This window comes from Thamnophis elegans, chromosome 1 (assembly GCF_009769535.1).
Source record: "Thamnophis elegans isolate rThaEle1 chromosome 1, rThaEle1.pri, whole genome shotgun sequence".
Taxonomy (NCBI): domain Eukaryota; kingdom Metazoa; phylum Chordata; class Lepidosauria; order Squamata; family Colubridae; genus Thamnophis; species Thamnophis elegans.
Genome location: NC_045541.1, coordinates 145,837,420 through 145,858,423, shown reverse-complemented (window position 1 = coordinate 145,858,423; position 21,004 = coordinate 145,837,420). Strand labels below are relative to the sequence as shown.

The 21,004-nt window shown below is 34.0% G+C and overlaps 1 protein-coding gene across 3 annotated transcripts in view; it reads right to left on the bottom strand.

Moving 5' to 3' along the window:
• Positions 1-1,852: 1,852 nt before the first annotated feature.
• The window catches only part of EML1 (EMAP like 1), a 126,009-nt gene continuing 106,857 nt past the window's right edge, over positions 1,853-21,004 (bottom strand). For all 3 annotated transcript variants that reach the window (XM_032234201.1, XM_032234193.1, XM_032234209.1), the window contains 12 exons: positions 20,590-20,724; positions 19,401-19,500; positions 17,717-17,871; positions 16,734-16,859; positions 15,915-16,046; positions 12,360-12,427; positions 10,125-10,213; positions 8,125-8,222; positions 6,643-6,730; positions 6,383-6,478; positions 5,540-5,670; positions 1,853-3,414 (listed from right to left, as the gene is read on the bottom strand). In XM_032234201.1, coding sequence (XP_032090092.1) covers positions 3,289-3,414; positions 5,540-5,670; positions 6,383-6,478; positions 6,643-6,730; positions 8,125-8,222; positions 10,125-10,213; positions 12,360-12,427; positions 15,915-16,046; positions 16,734-16,859; positions 17,717-17,871; positions 19,401-19,500; positions 20,590-20,724 — 1,344 coding nt within the window. In that variant the 3' untranslated portion in view covers positions 1,853-3,288. The remainder of the gene's footprint in view (positions 3,415-5,539; positions 5,671-6,382; positions 6,479-6,642; positions 6,731-8,124; positions 8,223-10,124; positions 10,214-12,359; positions 12,428-15,914; positions 16,047-16,733; positions 16,860-17,716; positions 17,872-19,400; positions 19,501-20,589; positions 20,725-21,004) is intronic.

Here is a 21,004-nt window from a genome sequence, read left to right as displayed (position 1 = left end):
CCGAAGGGGTCCAGAAGATCTCTGGAAACTAAGTGATGCACATTGAGGCAAACTCTGCCCTTTATGTAAATATTGGTAAGGTCTCAGCTTCTAAGGTCATTGTCTTGAGGATAGAGATAGAAGGAACTGCCATATTGTAGTATTCTCGTACCAATCTATGATACAGCTACATCTGATCACTACATTTCAAAAGGAATAGAATAGTTTGAAAAAGGGCAAAAAAAAAAGTAACACTGATATGTACAATTATTTTCCATGGCATGGTGAAAGTACACAGCTTTTTTCTCCTCCCCAAAAAGGCCATCTAATAAGGCTTTTTAGAAGACAAGAAGAACAAAGTATTTCTTCACACGACATATAATTAAGGTGTCAAATTCATCACATGGCATGGTAATGGCCACTCACTTAGATGGTTTTATACATCCATGGAGGAGAAATCTATTAAATATTAGCAGTCTCTTCTACTAATTACAAAGGAATACCAGTTGCATAGGAACAGTTGGAAGGCCTCTGTTCTTTCTTGAGAGCACCCACAGGAAAATGAGTGGCCACTGTGAAAAACAGTATGGTGGACCATATTGATTCTATGGATTGAGCCACTATTACACTGATAGTAGAATTTAACAAATCGTGAGCTTGATCTTTTGCAATCCTAAGTGAAAAACATCCTGACAAGACTTTTGTTTTTATAGTATTAGATTAAAACAAAACAAAACAAATACACTATAGTCATTTATAATGTACACCTACAAAGAGTAAGACCCTCCTACAATCCTGAATCAATTTGATGGAACCAGATATGGGAGCTTTCAGGGGTAGAACAGAAATTACTCAGAGGTGATAACCAGGGCTCACATCCTACTAATCTGAGTAAATGCATTGTTATAATTTTAATATCCATTGAAAAATGTTTATTAAAAACTAATTGAAAGAGAGTATATGAAAAAATGTTTTACAACAGTTATTTTAACTTCATATTTTTCAGTATATTTTCCCAATTTTAGAATTGTTCTGATTTTTCTCTAGTTTTGATTTCTAAAGTATTGTTATTTTATCTAGCACTGATTTTGTTAAAAGTTTTACTGAGTTTAGATGTTTTTATATAAATTTTCTGTTATTGTAGTATTCACTGCAATTTATTTCAAGTGCTTAGACACATAATGCAGCAATAAATTCTATGAATTTTGTTTATAGGAATCCAGCACTAATGGTCTGATTTCATATTCTCTGAATAAAATATAATAATTACAAATACAAAGGCAAAGTTCATGCAGATTCAAAATGCTTTGGAAAGTTATATTCTTGTATAATACATTAAAAGTTTCATTGTCAAATTCAACTCATATTGCAAGGTATAATTTTAATCAAAGCAGTATATTGATGTTTATTGGTGTCCTGCAATTTCAATGTAGCATGTTGGAAACGTAATATAGAAGGCTATCAATTTATTAAAACTTCAACCTCTAAAAACTGGAGCTTAATGTTCCCTTTCCACTTGAGGAAAAAAGCCCTTTATTATTTAGCCTTGTAGAGCCTGCTTATAATTTGGTTCATTTCAAATATTTAGATAGATTCCCCAATACAAACAGTAATTTTCAATTGGTTAAACCAGGAGTGTCAAACTCATGGGCCACGGGCTAGATGCATCACGTGCTGGCCACGCCCACCCGCATTTTAGCGAAGGGGGGGGTCACAATTCGTGAGTTTGACACCCCTGGGTTAAACAAAACATGTTCGGGCATATGAGCTATTTTACACTATTACTAGTTTTACTTCATTGCAAAATGCAGTATCTTCTTGTACTGTAAGTACCAATCCATGAAAAACTCAAGAGCAAAAAAGGGTGAAATTGTTCATTATTATACGGGGCATTCCCAAACTTTATTTTGTCAAGTGGTAGCATTATATGATTTGATGTCAGAGGTCCTCTGCAATGGGATACAGACCTCTTCAACTGAATACTGCTTCACAGACACCTCTAAAAACATAGCAAACATATTTGTCCCAGGGAACCAGATTTTTTTTCTTAATGGTTCACATGTTTATTTTCCCATTTCCTCTGCTGGTTTATAGTAAGCTTAAAAAGATCTCTTTATACATGATCTACTGAGTCTTAAAATACAAATATACAATATCCATAAGCAAAAGACAAGTAAAGCTTTGAATGACTCACTATTTCTTAGGAACTTCTAACAGTTTTATACACGTATAAACATTCATGCTGATCAACATACAGAATGATTTCCTCTATCAACCAAACATCTGAGAAGGGATCAGACAGGTCATTATTTGTAAGAAATGTTCATTAATTTTTAATCCTTCAATTTAAGTTGGAGCTGTAATTCCTGCTCCCATATTCAAGTTAAACCTGTGGTAGTCCACATTTAGGGTTACCACATCTGTGCTGTAAAAATCTACATAAGAACGTTGTTCTTACATTCCCTTCCATTCAGCTAGATGGCAGAAAAAATATTTCAGCTCCTTGCTGCCATCTGGTGTTTATCTGGATTTCTGCAGCATAGATACAGTAGTATAATGTAATACAATGTATAATTATGTATAATTTCAGAGACAATGAAATCAAAGCACAATCCAACAATGTTAATCTTACTGAACTTAATTCTTTAGTTGCAAATCAATGAAAATTCTAATCTTCACATTTATTCTTTTAAAGGATTTATAACTCTAGTAGCAAATTGGCCAGAAATGTTGTTTGAACCTTATATTTCATTTCACAGGCAAACCTATGAAGGTTCCACTGAAATGAACAACACAGAACAGCAGTGTTTAATGGTTGTTCACTTATCTCACCTTGGCCTAAAATTTCTGTCTGCTTTCTTCACTGTTTATTAGAAATAGATGTACCATCATTTATGCAATCATTGATATTCTGACAATGTAGTTAGACAGTACAAAGCTGATAAACAATAAAACAGCGAAGCAGCCATGTGTAATAGTAGAATAAGCTTTTTGGTGACTATTTCATAATTTTTTTCATTTATATTGCATAAATATTCAAGCCATGACTTCATTTTAAACTTGAATTTCTTCATATAATATACAACAAAGAGATGATAATTGTTTTTTGAAGTGACGCTTAATGAATAACCAAAATAATTATGGTAAGTAGCCAAGGACTTAACTTTCCTGAGGTTTGTAAGAATTTCAAAATCACAGTGGCTAGGCTAGACAGTAACCATACTGTTAAATTTTCAATATACATTTTGTACAGAACTTTGATGCAAGGCCAGTTCTTGTTTGCACATATAGCTTCATGCAAGGATTCTCCTAAACAACTCGCCATTGCATAATGCTAGTATCTTTTCCACCTGTAGAGATGAGATGAGTATCTTCATATAGAAAATCTACATTGGTTACATGACTGCTATGCCCACCATACACATGACTTTGAGCCTGAAAGACATTAATAAAAAGGCACATTCAGTAATACAGTCATAATTGGTAAAGGGAACAACAAAACCTGTCAGTTATAGCTAATAATTAGAGGCCAATTTAGAGAGAAATCATGCCATGTTGTTCAGCAGGTGATACCACCTATCTGACCTTGACTCAGCTCGGAAGCTAAGCAAGACCAGACCCGATGGGCAACTACCAGGGAATGTCAGGGATAAAAGTTAGGCTGGGAAATAAACAAGAAAAAGGGAACAAACCACTTTTATAGTCTAGCATTATTTTTGCTTCCATCAGCCATGCCAGGAAGGTACATCACTATGCTTATGGCTAAAATCTACACTTCCTTGATAAATCCACATTGGAGATTTGCTATGGCTGCTGCAGCCACCATTTTTTGTGTGTGCCTTCAAGTCACTGTTGACTCCTGGCAACTGCTTAGACAAGCCCTGCAGTTCTCTTGGCAAGATTTCAAAAGTGGTTTGTTGTGCCAACTTGCTAGGGTTCAGAAAAAAGAGACTGGCCCAAGGTCACCCAACTATCTTTGGGCCTAACGGGGGACTAGAGCTCAGATTCTCTCTCTCCTTACCACACTGATGGTATGGTAATGGACCATACCGACTCTCTACCAGGATATTAGTCCAGCATAAAAGGAAGATATAGTACACAGACAAATGGATTTTCCCAAAGTTGCTTTTTCAAGAGGCAACCAGACTTTCTGAAGACATTTCACTTCTCATCCAAGAAGCTTCTTCAGCTCTGACATTCCCCACCATCCAGTCAGAGCTGAAGAAGCTTCTTGGATGAGAAGTGAAACATCTTCAAAGAAAAACCAGAAAGTCCAATTGTCTCTTGAAAAAGCACCTTTGGGATAATCATGACCTGGATGACTGAGAATCTCCATAGACAGACAAATAGATTGTTTTCAAATGCATTTGCTTCTCACTGCTTCTAATGTGGGAACTCCTTCTTTGATTGGCAACCAGATTATGTAACATAATTTGCATTGGTCCCAGAACAATTTGCTTTAAAAAAAAAAAAAAACCATTACTGCACGCCAGGGCATTAAATGTTTAAATCTAAATTTAAACATTTAACCAAGCTTCCCATTGGAGCAGAGATATTGATTTTGTCTCTAATGTTTGAAAACAGTATTCTTATCTATGGCCACTTGTTCACTGATAAGACTAAGAATTAGTAAGCCAATTTACATAGTTGCAAGGCCACAGGAGTTACATTTATCTTTTTTAATAGAGCAATATATTTCCTAGAAATGAATACTACATCAAAAATAAGAAAATGTACACCATAATATCTAACATATCAGATTCATTAAGGAATTTTAGGATATATTTTGAAAGCTATAAAAAATGAAGAAAACCAATTTTATATTTAAAATTGGAGGAATGGTTATAACATTGATGGCCATGGTGGCACAATGATTAGAATGCAGTAGTGCAGGCTAACTCTGCTTACTGCTAGGAGTTCAGTTTCTTTGTTCAAGGTTCAGCTCAAGGTTGACTCAGCCTTCCATCCTTCCAAGATCAGTAAAATGTGGATCCAGATTGTTGGGGTTAATATGCTGACTCTGTAAACTGCTTAGAGTGTGCTGTATAAAGCACTATGAAGCAGTATCTAAGTCTAAGTGCTATTGCTATTTGGTGTAAGCGCATTTCCTAGCTTGTTTGAGAAGACAGATATCAAATAATTACGTTATTTCAGGCATGCAACTCTTAATGTTTTCTGTTTTGTAATTTATTAAATAAATTGTTCTGTAATTCTTTAGTGAACAGCTTTATCTAAATTAATTAATATCATTTGATAACATTTTAAAATGCTAATGCGGAAACCTATATAGACCAATATATGTATTTACTGAATGACTGTGATATAAATTGTTATAGATATAGTATTATCTAAAAATCTGCATGAAATTCAATGAAAGAAACAAATCTAATTATAAATGTAATTTAGTATATCTAATTATTAAAATATTAACTGAAACAATGTTAAATTGAAGTTGGCAGAATACAAAAGATACCTTCTTCAAAATATTCAAATCAAGTAGTATGAACACTTTAATCAGAACAACTTATGCAAATAGTCTCTAATATAGCTAGTGCCTTACCCTAAACTGTGAACATGGATAAGAAAAGAGATGTACTTTGCCAAAGTCATCACCAGTTGATAATAAATTTATTTCATGTGAGCGACAAAGGGCATTTATATCTGTGCCATCTGAACCTTCTGGCCACACACCTAAAATAAGAAATAATCATTTATATATTCAACTTTTTGAAGATCCCACTTCTTGCCAAAACTACAAATCTATCAGCATTATATTTCTGAACTGCTTAAAATATGGCATCAAACAATCCAGTTCCCATTTCTTGGCACCTATCAGAATCTGGATCTCCCAGATAAAAACAGAGACTGAAACATGTGCTGAGATATAGCACTGGTTTAAATGAAAAAAAAGTTTTGTTAGATAGGTTTAGAAAACATAGACTGTGTAAATATATCATGACTAAACCGTGTATTTTTCAATATATGACAATAGCTAATTTAAATTATATAATATAAGCTAAGGTTTATAAATAATGGTAGTTAGAGTAAGATGGTCCAATACAAAGTCATTATGGCTTAGCACGACGTATGACACCAGACCAAATATGCTGCTGTGAAAAAAGAAAAATAGAATTTATGTTGATTACAATGTAGTAATTACAGTAGTAGTGCTATTAAATTGATCATGTACCCATAACTATGAAGAATACAAGCATGGAATAGAAAGAGATATTAATATTATAGCCAGGAACAATCAATTTTAAAAAATCATACTATAAAACAAGGAGTCTCAACATTAAAAGAGCCTTAACATGTTATAAGAGATGAATGAAAAGGTATGCCCCCAACATTATAAATATAATAAATTGCCTATAGATGGCAGTACTGAATGTCATATACTTACCGAAAACATGAAATCCTAAAGTACACGTGTAAGTAGCCCATTCTATATCTCTAGTGGTTTCAACACTTACTACTTGCTTACAAGCTGAAGGAACCCCTATTAAGAATAAAGAATGGGAATGAAAATAAATGTAACATTAATGATAAAGCTTTAGGACAACACTAACTGAAAACTAAAATACCAAAGATAATCTCTGTAATCGAATCTTGGTACTAAAGAACAAAGTCTGTATTCAAGGCAATATACTATTTGTTACTTACAGTATAGGATTTCATAGTCCCCTGAATTAGACACAAGATACTGAGAGTTAGCAGACCAATCCAAGTGAGTAATGAAACTGGAATGACCCTATGAAGAGATGCATTGTATTAATTCCAACAGCATAACATTATACATAGTTACATCTTGCAACAAACCAGAAGTTGTGGAATGTTTCCAGTAGAGTGACTAAAAAACTAACCCCTTTTTTCACTTTGAAATATCAAAAGAACCAAAAGGTACTCTTGAGAGACCACCTTCTGCCAATTACCTCCCTGCGACCAATTAGATCGCATAGATTAGGCCTCCTCCGAGTACCATCTGCCAGTCAGTGTCGACTGGCAACCACACGGAGGAGAGCCTTTTCAGTAGTAGCTCCGACCCTTTGGAACGATCTCCCCATGGAGATTTGTACCCTCACCACCGTCCAGACCTTCCGCACAGCCCTTAAGACCTGGCTAGCCCGTCAGGCCTGGGGATAAAGATAATCTGTCCCCACCCGAATGATAAATGAATGTTGTTTACTATTTTACTTTTATGTACTATTTTGTGTCTATTGTCTGTACCCTCCCTTCCCCATTTTATGTAAGCCGCCCTGAGTCCCCTCAGGGAAAAGGGCGGCCTATAAATATTAATAAAATCTAAAAATCTAAAATCTAAATCTAAATCTACTCACCCTCCTGGGGCAAACCAGATAGGAAACATGGCCAGATGACTTAATACTATTTGTAAAGCTACAATGACAGAATCTTGCAAGTCTGCAAGTATATTTCTCTCTCACCCACTCGTCTCTTTTGCAGTCCAAAATAAAAAATAAAAAAGGGAGGATATCTCCCATCCACTATCCAACTATGGACTAAGCTGTTTCTTAGCTGACCATTCTCTTGGCAGCATCTTTTTGTCCAGTCTCCCAACATCTTTCTCACAAACCATTATACTTTGACCTAAAAACTTGTATTTGCCTTGAGTATTTACTTTATAATAATCCTGACTGTATAATTTGAATGGGAAATCAGTAACTAATTTTCCAATTTCAAAATTATTTTAATTATTGGTTCATAAATGCAAAAAATTCTTGACTATTTACTCTTTTGTTTTTGAACCCCAAATTATTGTTACTGTCTACCTGGAAGTAATGCAAACAAAAAAATGTCAAAAAACTCACTCTATTCAACTCCTCAATCAGTGCAGGACATCACTAACATTCTATCCTAAAGCCTGAGTAAGAACCATGTTTTTAGGCCTTTTAAAAGGCTAACAAAGTTGAAGCGTGTACATTTTAGGGGAGAGATACTGTTCCCCAGGATAGGCACAATTATAAAGAATATTTAATCATTTAAATATACATTAATCTTTCAATAGAATTAATATTTTCAAATATTTTTATTTTTCAAATATTTTGTTACTTTCAAGATATTAAATAAATCAACGGGATATTAAATAAATACAAAAATAAGCTTGTATGTAATAAGATTATGACTTACTGAACATTTGCCAATTCTACTATATTTTCTTCCATTGTCACTAACACTGTATATATAAATGCAATTGTCATGAGAGCCTATTGCCAAGAAGTTGCCATCTGCAAAACAGAAGCAATAAAACTGTAACCATACTGATGAAGCAGAATTATCACTTGAGCAAGCACTTTTAAAAGATATCTGGAAGAGAGATTACATATTATAAGGCACTAGCAAAAGATCCCTTTTTCCTACATGAGTTTTTCCATGTTTCAGCTTAAATCTGAGGTCTTATTTCAGGGAATGAAGACATCTAAGTTTATCAATTGATATAAATCATTTCAATGACATTTTCTTTGTTTTTGTAAAGTACCCTAACGATGCCAGCTTCATAATAAGCCACCCAATATTGTAATACAAAAAGCTGTAATTTATTAACAGCTTCATTAGGCATTCTTCATTAGGCATTTCTTATTCGCAGCCATCTTTTTTGCTTTCTTTATCTGCTTCTGAACTTTGCCCGTGTTCCTGTCCTCCCTTCAGTCTGTGTCATAAATCACATTATCCAATAGTTTCATTCATCTCAACCCAGCTACTGTAATCTGAGATCCGGCTCTGCCAATTCTCTGCATGGAATGTCAAAAGAAAGTTGACAGTTATCTTCACTCCTTAAAGATTTACAAAGGTTTTTAGACTTATGGGGTATGGTGTTGAGCTGTGATGATTTCTTTTTAAAAACATATTCTTAGCTTATTTTTTTTATCATAGGATTTGTTTAATTTTATTATTCATATTTTGTACAAGGAATTGTATTATAGATACTGCCCTTGAGGAACCCACCATAATACAATTTGAGGTTTTAATAATTATCATACTAGGATTATAATATACTAATAGCATATATTTCACCAAGAGCTTTTATTCAAGCTTAGAAAATTTAAGACCTGCTTAGCTGCTTGAGGGGCAATCTGTATTTTTGCTATTATGATATTTATTAATAAGATTTTTATATTGTATGTTTTATTTATTCTTATTTATTCTGGTTTGCTCCCCATAGTCACCATTGGTGAGCTGGACAGCTATATACAATTAATTAATTGGTTACTTATATTTCATTCAGATCAATGAATGAAAACAGCAATACTTGGTGGTTTGGATCATAAGGGATGAATGCACAAGTCAACTGCGCTGAGTCAACATAGAAAGTAAGCTTTTAGCATGGTCCACCAGTGACAAATGGGCAAAAGACATATAGTCATAGCAGCAATTGGATACTGAGGTATCTGGTTTCCAAAAGTGATTAGGATATGCCCTGGCAAGCTTCTCATTACTACAAGGAAATGTGATTAAATTCTATTAAAATTCTATTTGCTTATTTATTTAGATAATTTATATAGCTGCCCACTCACTTTCAGTGATTCTAAGTGAAAAATATAAACCCAATATACAAAGAGTAAAAACAATACTCCCCCCCCCCCTAATCTCTCCTGGCGACAAGCAATCAAACAAGACACTCTGGGTTCCATCACACTCTAGGTTCCGCAATAAGCCTGCGGCTTATAAAAAAACCATATTTTATGTCACTTCAAGCTATCCAGCTCTACCTCCAGAGAATTCTAGCATATAGTTCATCTTAGGTTAGGACAAATCTGATGCATATGGATTTTTGATACAACACTTCATTATTCTACTATTTTCAAAGGGATTCTAGTAACATGGTACAAGAGCTTAGACACCACACTTAAATCAAAAGAAGTCACGGTAGCTTCATTATGCCAAAATGAAATGATACAAATTTGCAATTGATGAAAAAAGTAAGAAATGTCTGTTTCAATTGAAATGGTATATTCAAAATATACCAATCAAAATATATTCACTATTAACTTTTTTATATTTCCAGAGATTCTGAGCAGCAGAAACAAGAATGGCAAAACTGTTATTTATGGAGATTAATAACTATGTTATGAAAATTCTTTTTTGATTAACCAACTGATTAAATGTTGCCAAATTAAACAACTCCAAACCTGGTGAGTAACACATTGTGGACAGCTGTTCATTTCCATCTGTATGTACAGTGACCAAATCCTTTGTTTCAGTATCAAACACAAACCACCTGTTAATAAAAACATTAAGAGGAAAAGTTGTTTCATAGGAAAGCTGCTGAATCAGATCAAAAATAGCAGTTCAGCCTCTATAACTTTGTATTCTCTGTATAAATAGTTCCTGTTGGTTTACATGGGATATAAGTATTACTCTAAATATTAAAGGATGACAGATATAATTTTAGCATAAAAACTAAATTAAGTAAAAGTTGTAAATAAATAAACTGAGAAAGGGAAGAGCTCTATTTCAACCTCAGAGGCTATTTATTTTGTGATATGGATCCCATTAGAGAAAGTCAAATTAGTTTTTAATGCTAAAGTATCCATGGCTTAAACTACAAAAAGTAGCCCAATAGTACGGAATAGACTATACACAACATGAGCCTAAACAACATACTGTATATTTTTATACATCGTTATGAACATCCTGAGTTGAACACAGGATGCAGCTAACAACCAAAGAGTCAGTTTCAAATAGGGTAACCTGGGTCCCTCCAAGAAGCATCACTCAATGTCCATGCTGTGGAATCCTGGAATATCTATATATCTGAAGCATGTCCCATAGCTACCATATAAAAAGCCAATCATGAAGGCTCTATTAAGGGACTGAGACAAACAATTGAAAAAACTTATCCTCAGCAGTCAAATAACAAAACTGAGCAGACCCTAGTACAGGTAATCCTCAACTTACAACAGTTCACTTAGTGATCATTCAAAGTTACAATGACACTAAAAAACTGACAACCATTTTTCACACTTATGCTCATTGCAGCATCCCCATGGTCATGTGATTTACATTCGGATGCTTGGCAACTGACTCACATTTATGAAAGTTGCAGTATCCCGGGGTCACTCTTTGGTGACCTTCTGCCAAGCAAAGGAATTGGGGAAACCAGATTCACTTAACAACCATGTTACTAATTTAACAACTGCAGTGATTCATTTAACAAATGTGGCCCTAGATCAGAGGTCTCCAACCCCTGGTCCATGGCCTGCCATTGGTCCATGGCCTGTTAGGCAGTGGGCCCTCACCTGAAGGTAAACGGTGGGTGAGTGAGCAAAACTGAAACCACCACCCCCTCAGATCTGTGGAAAAATTGTTCTTCTATGAAACTGGTCTTGGTGTCAAAATGGCTTGGGACCACTGCCCTAGATGAGCCTAGCATAAGACCATAAGATCATTTTGCTAATGAAAAACTGCCCAAACTAGGTATAATCAACCTCGTATGATATTAGTATACTGATAGGATTCAATGTTGAGTCACATACCAAACAGCTCTAAAAAGGTTCTTTGAGTTGGGTTTAGTTTGGTTACATGAAAATGTCTTTGCTGTGAGTAGATCATAAAGAAATTCATTGCATCAAGTCTGCTTTTGTAGTTGCACAATTTTTGCCATCTTTTGTTCTACTTTACCACTATATTACTTTTTATGTTTTATTTGTGAACTGCCTAGGCTAGGTGGTATACAAATATCTTGTATTCCTAGGCTTTGAACATGAGATCAAATGTTATTTCAGAATGTCAAATACTTAAATTCTGAAATATCAACAATTCTGGATGGAAACGTGCAAAAAATGATTACTATTAATTACTATTACAATCATTACCATTCTTCCTTCCCTGTCTTAACTCATATATAATGGTCAATCTTTATATGAGTTTGGATCAAATTTAACTGAAAATAACATATGACAGTCAGGATATAACCTCACTTTTACTTCGTGTGAATACAAATAATCCTCAATATATAACAACTGGGAGCAGCATTTCTGTTGCAGGTGATTGTTAAGTGAGCTGTGTTTGATTTTACAACCTTTCTTTGCCATGGATGTTAGCAATTATCACAGTGAATTATGTGCTCATTAATTGAATCCAGCTTCCCACACTGACTTTGTCAGAAGCCAGCTGGGAAAGTTGCAAATGGTAATCATGTGACCAGGATACTGCAACTGTTACAAATACATCATACTCCATTTAAAATCATGTGACTGTGGGGATGCTGGGACAGTCAGAAGTAAAAGGAACAGCTATAAGATACTATTTTCAGTGCTGCTGCAATTTTCAACAGTCGCTGAACAAAAGGCTGTAGGTTGAAGACTACCTCCATTTAATGCCTAAGAAAACCCATTATCTGAGGCAACATATTTAAGACTTACCTTCCTGTGAGTGTTCCTACTGCAACTACAGATCCTGAAGGATGAAAACCAGAAGACTGTGCTGCATCCTACAATGTTCCAAAAGAATTATATTTGTTCAATTATAGCCATTCAAACATTTATATATAAAGCAAATTGTTACGAAACACAGTTTATGTGCTCATATTCTTGTTTTAAATAATTCTTCTCAAGTGTTAACAACTCACTTTACTTGGCATGTCACCTGGGAAAGGTAAAGGAATACAACCTGAGCCAGACGGGAAATGGATTATTCCATATATTCCAGAAAGAAGTGCCTCAAAGCCATAAAATAATTTTGTAATATGAAGTTTGAAGCATAATTTAAATATTCATATTGAACTGTGGCATTGAAAATAAGATTTTCCTGATACAGCATACTCTCAAAGGATATGTAATAAATTTTAGCGATCACCAATAATATGAATAAAGTTCCTAAGACATTAAATCATTAATATGTAAGGACTTGACTAATAATGTGAAATCATTTTTGTTGAATGTGAAACTTCTGAAAGGTATTTATGTAACAGAATTATGCATTATTATTATTTTTAAAAAAGGATATTAAGGTCAATATACTAAAATGAAGGCTAAATGATGCTAGGATTCCAGAACTGAATATTTGTATCGAGAACTTTGCAAAATCAAATAAACCCTTGAGCTAACTTGGAAGAGAAAATTGGAGCCAGATAGGATGCTGTTCCTACTCTGTTCCAGTCCTGGAGGCTGTTAAAGGGGCTGGAAGAGGGAATATAGGCTCCAACTAAATCCTGGCAAGACTGAGTTTGGGTTTTAGGGCTTTCTGGATCTTGGACTTTACCATCTTTGGTACCAAACAGACTCTGTGAAACAGTGGTGGGTTTCAAAAATTTTCGAACCTACTCTGTGGGTGTGGCCTCTTTTGTGGGAGTGGCTTGCTGGCTATGTGACCTGGTGGGAGTGGCTTGCCGGCCAGGTGTTTTCCCTCTCTCTCTCTCTCTCTCTCTCTTTCCTTCCTTTCATATCCTTTCCTTCCTTTCATATCTCTCTTTCTTTCTTTCTTTCTTTCTTTCTTTCTTTCTTTATTTTTTCTTTTCTTTCTCTTTCTCTGTGAGTCTATCTGTGTGTGTCTGTGTGTTTCAAAAAATTTTGGAACCTCTTCTGTAGGTGTGGCCTGCTTTCCGGGTCTACTGGTGGAACCTTTTCTAACCGGTTTGGTAGATTTGACAAACCGGTTCTACCGAACTAGTGCGAACTGATAGCAACCCACCTCTGCTGTGAAATCTAAATGTCTTCCTGGACTCAACTCCTGTTTAAAGAATAGGCGGCAGTAAGAACTAGGAGGTTACACAGCTTCATATTGTGTACCAGTTGTGCCTATTCCTGAATCAAGCAGCTCAATGTTACTCATACCCTGGTCATCTACTGTCACTCTTATGAGGTAAACTAAAATGACATTCAAGCCAGAAACACTTTACCCTATAACTAATGTAACAAGAAAATAATTCCATGAATGAAGTAGAAAATATAAGGGATTGCTTGGATCTTCTTGGAAAAAATAAATTTAATCCAATTTAATTTATTTTGCCTGAATTTCTGCCCATTGTTATAACAAGAAGTTGCTAAGTAAAGTCACACAATGAAACTATACAAAAAAGAACAAAGAAGTAACTGTAGATTGTGTTATATCCAATAAAATAAAAAATAAAATAAAACAATAAAACAAAACAAAGCATACAATAAAATAAATATTTTTTTTAATCTGGGGCCCTAGTTAGACTTCATACGCTTATAACTAAATTCATATGGTTTTGCTCTATATTGACTTTGGGCTGTATCTTACATTAATGAAGAATATTGAGGGGGGGAGGCATTGCTTTTTATTTTTTTTATACTGGGTTTTTATCTTTATAAACCACCTGGAGTAACTAAGGGTGAATTGGGCTGCCTTATAAATAAACAAATAAATACCACAAATACATTTTATTTTATGCAAATAAAGTAACAGTCATTTTTATGTTTCCAAAACATACTCATGACATTCCCTCTATTTCAAGTGCTTAGGTTGCCATGACAGTACCATCCACACAAAAGAGAGCTATTAGCAGATGCAGGAAAATCCACAATTTAGCTAAGTAGAAAAAAAAACTCAAAAACTGAGCATACATAAATAATCCAGATAGACTATTAATCACCATGGTGGCCCTAGTTAGCAGCCTGACTAAACTGGTCAACATAGAAATACTGTGTTCTCTTTCTTTCTTTCTTTCTTTCTTTCTTTCTTTCTTTCTTTCTTTCTTTCTTTCTTCCTTCCTTCCTTCCTTCCTTTCTTTCTCTCTCTCTCTTTCTCTCTCTCTCTCTCTTTCTTTTTAATGTATATAAATTCACTATAGGCACCAGGCTAGAAAGCAGAAGACTGTGACTAAGTCTTAGCTATGAAAGTCAGCTGGTGACTTTGGGCCAGTCACTCTTCTCAGCCCAACCCACCTCACAGGGTTCTTGTTCTTGGGAAAATAAGTGGAGGAAAGTATGTTGGATGTGTTTGTCACCTTGAGTTACTTATAAAAATAATAAATGCAGGATACAAATAAATAAATAAATAAATCTATCAACGATCATAGTTACCTAATTATTAGTTAAGCACTAAACTATGAATACTTAGTTTTTTTCAGCATTCAGAATAAAATAAACTGAAATACGTTAAACATGATTTTTACAATTAGCTGACTTGTCTCAGAAGTGAACACTCAGAACGTATATGAAGTTTGGATGAATGCCTGTACAGTATCGCTGTGGATGATATTTCAAATGTTAAGAGTCTTTTAAGTTGAAGCATGCCATTCTTGAAATTAAAAACTTGTCATGTTATGAAATCCTCAGCATGTTACATGACATTGTCCATAAAGTGTTGGCCTTATGCTCTACAAGGGTATCTAACAGACTATCCAAATTGATTGGAAAGTCATTATTATATGGAAAAATTGAATGAACCATTTCTGTCAAATCTTTCTAACTGTGAACAGAGTGAGAGTGCACCACAATACAAGATTTATCAATTCTCCTTGCTAAAGTCTCTAGTAGAGGGAAATGGGGAGAGGCGATTCTTCTTTCATTCAGACAGTGAATACCTGGAAAACTTTCTGTATTACATGATGAAAAATGGCTTAATTTGTCACAAGCACCATGAAACAAATTGTATGAATGGGAAGCTTTGATATTATGTAAGTGAAGCAGGTGTCTGAATGGGAATTTATAGGATTTATATGAAAATGATTCTAGAGGTGAATGCATGAGTTGGTGGATATATAATGTATATTGAGATGAATTAACATTGTATTGAGATGAATGTCGTGTGAATATCCAAGAAAGGACACAGTGAAATACATAATAGCAATGATTCTGTTCTTGCCTACTTTGAGTAGTGATTCTCCTTTGATTTGCTTGTCCAAAGTGAATACAGCTGATAGTTCTAAAAATATTCCCGATTTCTCACTTAATAATTTGTTATAAAGGCAAAATTATATTTTAACTCCACCCCATTTTTTTTTAAAAAAGTACCTCTATAGTTTTGTTCCAGATTGGACGATGACTGATCGCATCCCAGAGCATAATGTGTTTGTCTTGTCCACATGTAAAAAACTGAGGTTTGGTTGGATGAGCTGCTAGTCCCCAAAGTTCATCAGTATGGCCCTGAATGAACATAGAAACGTTTCTTTGGAAGATGAACAATAATTTGCACAACATCATTAAGCCAGAAATCCTATTAAAACATTACATAAATAAGGTATTTGATGATGCATATTATGTTTAATTTCACTTGGTTTTACACACATATGCAAGCTAGTATACAATCCAGGAACAAACCACTTAGATTATATCTCGGCCAAAGATTACATTTGAAATTAACATTTAAATATAATGCTAATTTAGCCATGCATAATTAGTCTACTTGTTTGGGTAAAAAGAAATAATCCTGGCTTGTCTGTATGCAGTAATCTATAATTTCAAGGTTCAAATATCATGCTAATTTATTTATGCATAATTAATTTACTGCTTTGTATAAAGGAAGGCTTAGGCCTTCTGTGTTTAGTAATCCAGGATTATTGTCTTTAAATGAAGTGCAGATAATTCCACATCTGGTCCTTTTATTGGTAATACTAGAGAAAAACAGCTTTAAAAATCTATTCTGTTCCCTGTCTGCAAAACTGTAAATTGGGGTTACATGGACTTTCTACAAAATTGCTACGTATTTAGTAAGTTCTTATCTCATCTGCAATGTTCAGGTTTATTATGCAGCATTTTTCTAAAAAATAATAAATTTACATGTTTTGAAAACATGAGTCTTAGAAGAAGGTTATTATAAAAAATAATAACTACCTGGGTAATGGGAGAAAAGTCTCCTGACAAAGAACCTTGGAGCACAAAGTTTCGAGTGGTTCCTATTAAAACAGTGTCACCTTTCCCTTCTGCTATTGTTCTTATAGGACCAAACTGCTCCAGAATCTGTTTTAGAAAAAAATGAAATAGTTAAATTGACTGTGTATATAATTATTTTTCAAGTGTACAAACCTATTGTGCTTATATAAAGATATGAAAGAGATGGGTAAGATACTAGTTGAGTTGAATCAGTTACTTCTTTTGGGAAGCAAGACAGAAGTAATTTTTGTTAGAAGAAGCAGAACACAATGAAGTTGAGAGCAGTTTTTTAGTTTGAAACAAAGCCTTTTTAAGGGTTTCACAAGCACAGCTGAGGACCCCTCCTATTCTTTCCTAAGAAACAGAATTTACACTGAAGAAAAGTTGAGAGATTAATAGTCACTCTCAGTCACAAATCCAAAGTAGTTACGACCAAATGTAATAAATGCATAATTTTTACATTTTCCAAGAAAAACCATCTGTTTGTCCAGACTGCATTTTATTCACCAGCTTCCAAGATCTATATAGAGAGTTGATGAGTGGTCCATGGGTCTATGGAACTATGATAAGCATTCCCCCACAAATAAAGAGGATAATTGTTTAGAAAATATAGTCTCTTAATTCAATCATTCAAGGGTGCAACGGCAAAATAGGTATATCTTTGGATGCAAAGTGCCATTAAAAATACAGTATATTTCAAAGGATAGGAATATGTAGGGCAAATTTGTAGGATAAGCATCAAAAGATATGACCTCTTCAAAACAGGTGAGTTATGGGATTTATCAAAAGTTATCAATATATGTACTTAGAATACAGATATTGGTAATGAAAATCACACTAATATTTTTAGAGGAAATAAGGAAAAGTGCCTCAAGTGGTAAAACAATGAACATACTTTAAAACAAAAATATTATCAGGGAAGTTTTAAAGCCTGAAGTTATTACCTCAGTTTTGTGAAGTTTCTGATAATTCCTATTCCAAGATATCAACTTTCTGTCCTTTCCACCTCCAGACACAAGGGTGCCATCTCGTAACATACAAAGGGCAAATATACCCCCTTCATGAGCTCCCTGAATTGCAGTGCTTATTCTGTTGGTACCTGGAAAGAAGAGGAAAGAAGCTCACTAAAAATAATATTTTATTGGTTTATTCATTTAGCTTTTCCTTTGCTAAAGGAAATACAGTGTGGTGGCCACTATAATTTCTCTCTAGTCAGGAACTTTAAAGAAATGTTAACATTTTGAGAAGAAAAAATAATAAGTCAGCAGGGTTGGGTTTCTAACATCCTAGATCTCCGCTTAGGACTTTCTTTAAAAAACAGATTTTTATGACTTATATGAAACAAAACAGGATTGGGGCAAGTCTAATTTCAAATAATAGGCTTTTACAAAGAAATGGAACGCAATAGAAAAGGCTCAACTGTTTGTTCCTTGCACTTAAGACTCCCTAAAGCAGTGGGCCTTGAGTGGTTATCCTGTTTAATAGCAATAGCACTTAGATTTATATACCATTCCATAACGCTTTACAGCATTCAGAGTGACTTACAAATGTCAGCATATTGCCCCAACAATCGGGTCCTCATTTTATCGACCTTGGAAAGCTGCATCAAGCTTGAGCCTGTCAGGATCAAATTCCTGGCTGTGGGCAGAGTTAGCCTGCAATAATGCAGTCTAACCATTGCAACAGCTCAATCTCTTACAACTCATTTACAAACTTCACAGCATCCCCCATCCATGTGATCACCATTGCAGACAATATGTATATTTGTCTTGTTCCAGACGTGTGGTTGTTTTTTTCTTTTTTCCTCCATTGTGGAGATGAAAGATTGGAGAAACTGATTGCAAGAAAGTAAGCTGTTTGCTCTAATACAGTACATACCGAAAACAATGAAATTGTGCTGGCCACAAATACACTATAGAAACAGTTTATAGTATTCTTTTGAAATTTCTTTGTTTCCAATGTCTTTGTTTTGCAGGGATGGGTGGGGGGAGCAAGAAATTTGTATAGGCAATTCATCTGCCTGACCTATCCTGCTGCTGGTGCAATTGCACTGCTTTGGACATGTAGAAAGCAAACAGTCTCATCTCAGGAAATCTCTTTCTCTTCAATTTCTCTCGTGTGTGTGTGTGTGTGTGTGTGTGTGTGTGTGTGTGTGTGTGTGATGTAAAGGAAAAATTGCCTATAGAAATTGGTCAATTCCAACCATCACCCTTTTGCAAAGCAAAGAGATTGAAGAGAAAGAGATTTCAAGAGTTATTTGTCCTTTTACACATTAAGAACAAAGCTATCGTGCCAGCAATCTAGGACTAGAAGTTGTAAATGCACTATGAAAATAGTTGAAAGTACTCTATTGAAATATTTTCCTCTGCTCTACAGAAAATGGGGTGGGTGGGTTGTTGTTTTTTATAAACCAAGCAATTTATGTAGGTAACCTATACTTTCTTTCCATAATATAATATAAGCCTAATATAATCCTATTTAGTATTTTGAAAAATAATATTTTGCATAAAAATAGGATTAAAATATGTCTCAAAGATCATTCCCCAAAGCCTTACCTTCTATTTTGTGCGCATGTCTAAAGAGATTTCTAAAGTTATTTATTATTATGCAAGTTCATTCTTTTCTTACCCTTTCCCCATATTAAAATATTTCCACTTGAATCTCCTGTGATTGTATCTCCATTTTCAGAAAATGTCACACACAAGACAAACTTTGGCTTTTCTTGTTTCTGCATGATAAAATAGAATATCAATGAGCAATATACTTTTATTATATATTTCATATATTCTGTTCAGTTATCAATGTATTAACAATTTTAAAAAAAACACTGCTTTCCTCGATAATGAAGAAAAATAAATAAATACAGTAATCTTTCAAAGAATAATGCCTTGTGTTCATTGTTTAAAAGTGAGAAAGTTGTATTACAATCTTAATGTAGTAGCACAACTGTATAAGTATAGGCATACATGATATAAATAGCCTATATTGTATATATGCTTTCTCTCCCTTGGTCTTGACTTGATGCTTCTAGAAAGCAATATAGTATCAACAGCCATTGTCTATCAGCTAAGATGCTTAAAAGATAATTGGTGATATAAATTTGACAAAAAAGTGTATGAACAAGTGTGATAAAACCAAAATATCTCTTTAGTAGATGATGCGAAATATTAGCTCAGGAAAATGGCAAGGAAATAGACAGAGAAAGAGAGAACCTCCACTTTAAGATTTATCAAGCAAAAGAGAAAAGAAATAATAAAAGATATAGTATGACAATGTGCATAATGCGATTCTATTAAGCACAGAAAGATTACTAAAATAAGAAAGTGATCGTGATCAATAGTAGCAAAAGCAATATCTTAATAGTGCAATCATCAAATAGCCATGTTTTTAATAATATAGTAATTTAAACTCTTTAAAATTATTCTTAATTATGTAGGTAATTCTAGTTTTGAGTTTTAATTATCCTTAGCTATGTAGGTAACAGGAATAAAACAAACTTCACTTAATCATGATTAAGTGGATAGTTAATACTTAATACTTTAAAATAATTAAATTACTGATTTTATGGTTTCTAACGAGAAATATCATTTTGCTGGGATTTAAAAAAGAAAAAAGAAATAAAAACATACAGTAAGATGAAGGTTGCTAGGGAGTTCAGAATACAAAAGAAATAAAGAAATGAATTTGTCGGTTTACGACTTTGTGTTTCTAAAGAAACAGCACGACAGCAGAGCAAAACTGGGAGATAGAATATTAACATTCCTCTAATGATACTCTGGCTGCAAGGGGAAAAAATAAATGAACATAAACATTGTACCTCAAATAATCCCTGCTTTTTGATAAGAGAATTCCCTTCAATCGTCCAAAAATAAAGATGCGATTTTCCACATGTAACTATTATGTTAGTGTCTGTAGGGTGAAAATCAGCGGCAAATACTGCTTCATTAGAGCACTAGAAGAAGAAGAAAATACTTTAAATTTGCAAATAGAAGTAATAATTTTAATATTAAGTTATAAGAACTTGTTTGATACCATGTTAGTGCACTGTAACTTTCATATTTAAATTAAAACAAATAAACACAAAATACTTCATGAAAAGGTTTGAAAAATGTGTCATGTCTTAAAAGAACATAACTTTTACGTATACAGTCTACTTACATATACAAATGAATAAGAATTGTTTAAAGATTTATAATGATTTTTCATACATGAATCTTAAGTTATTGGATTGT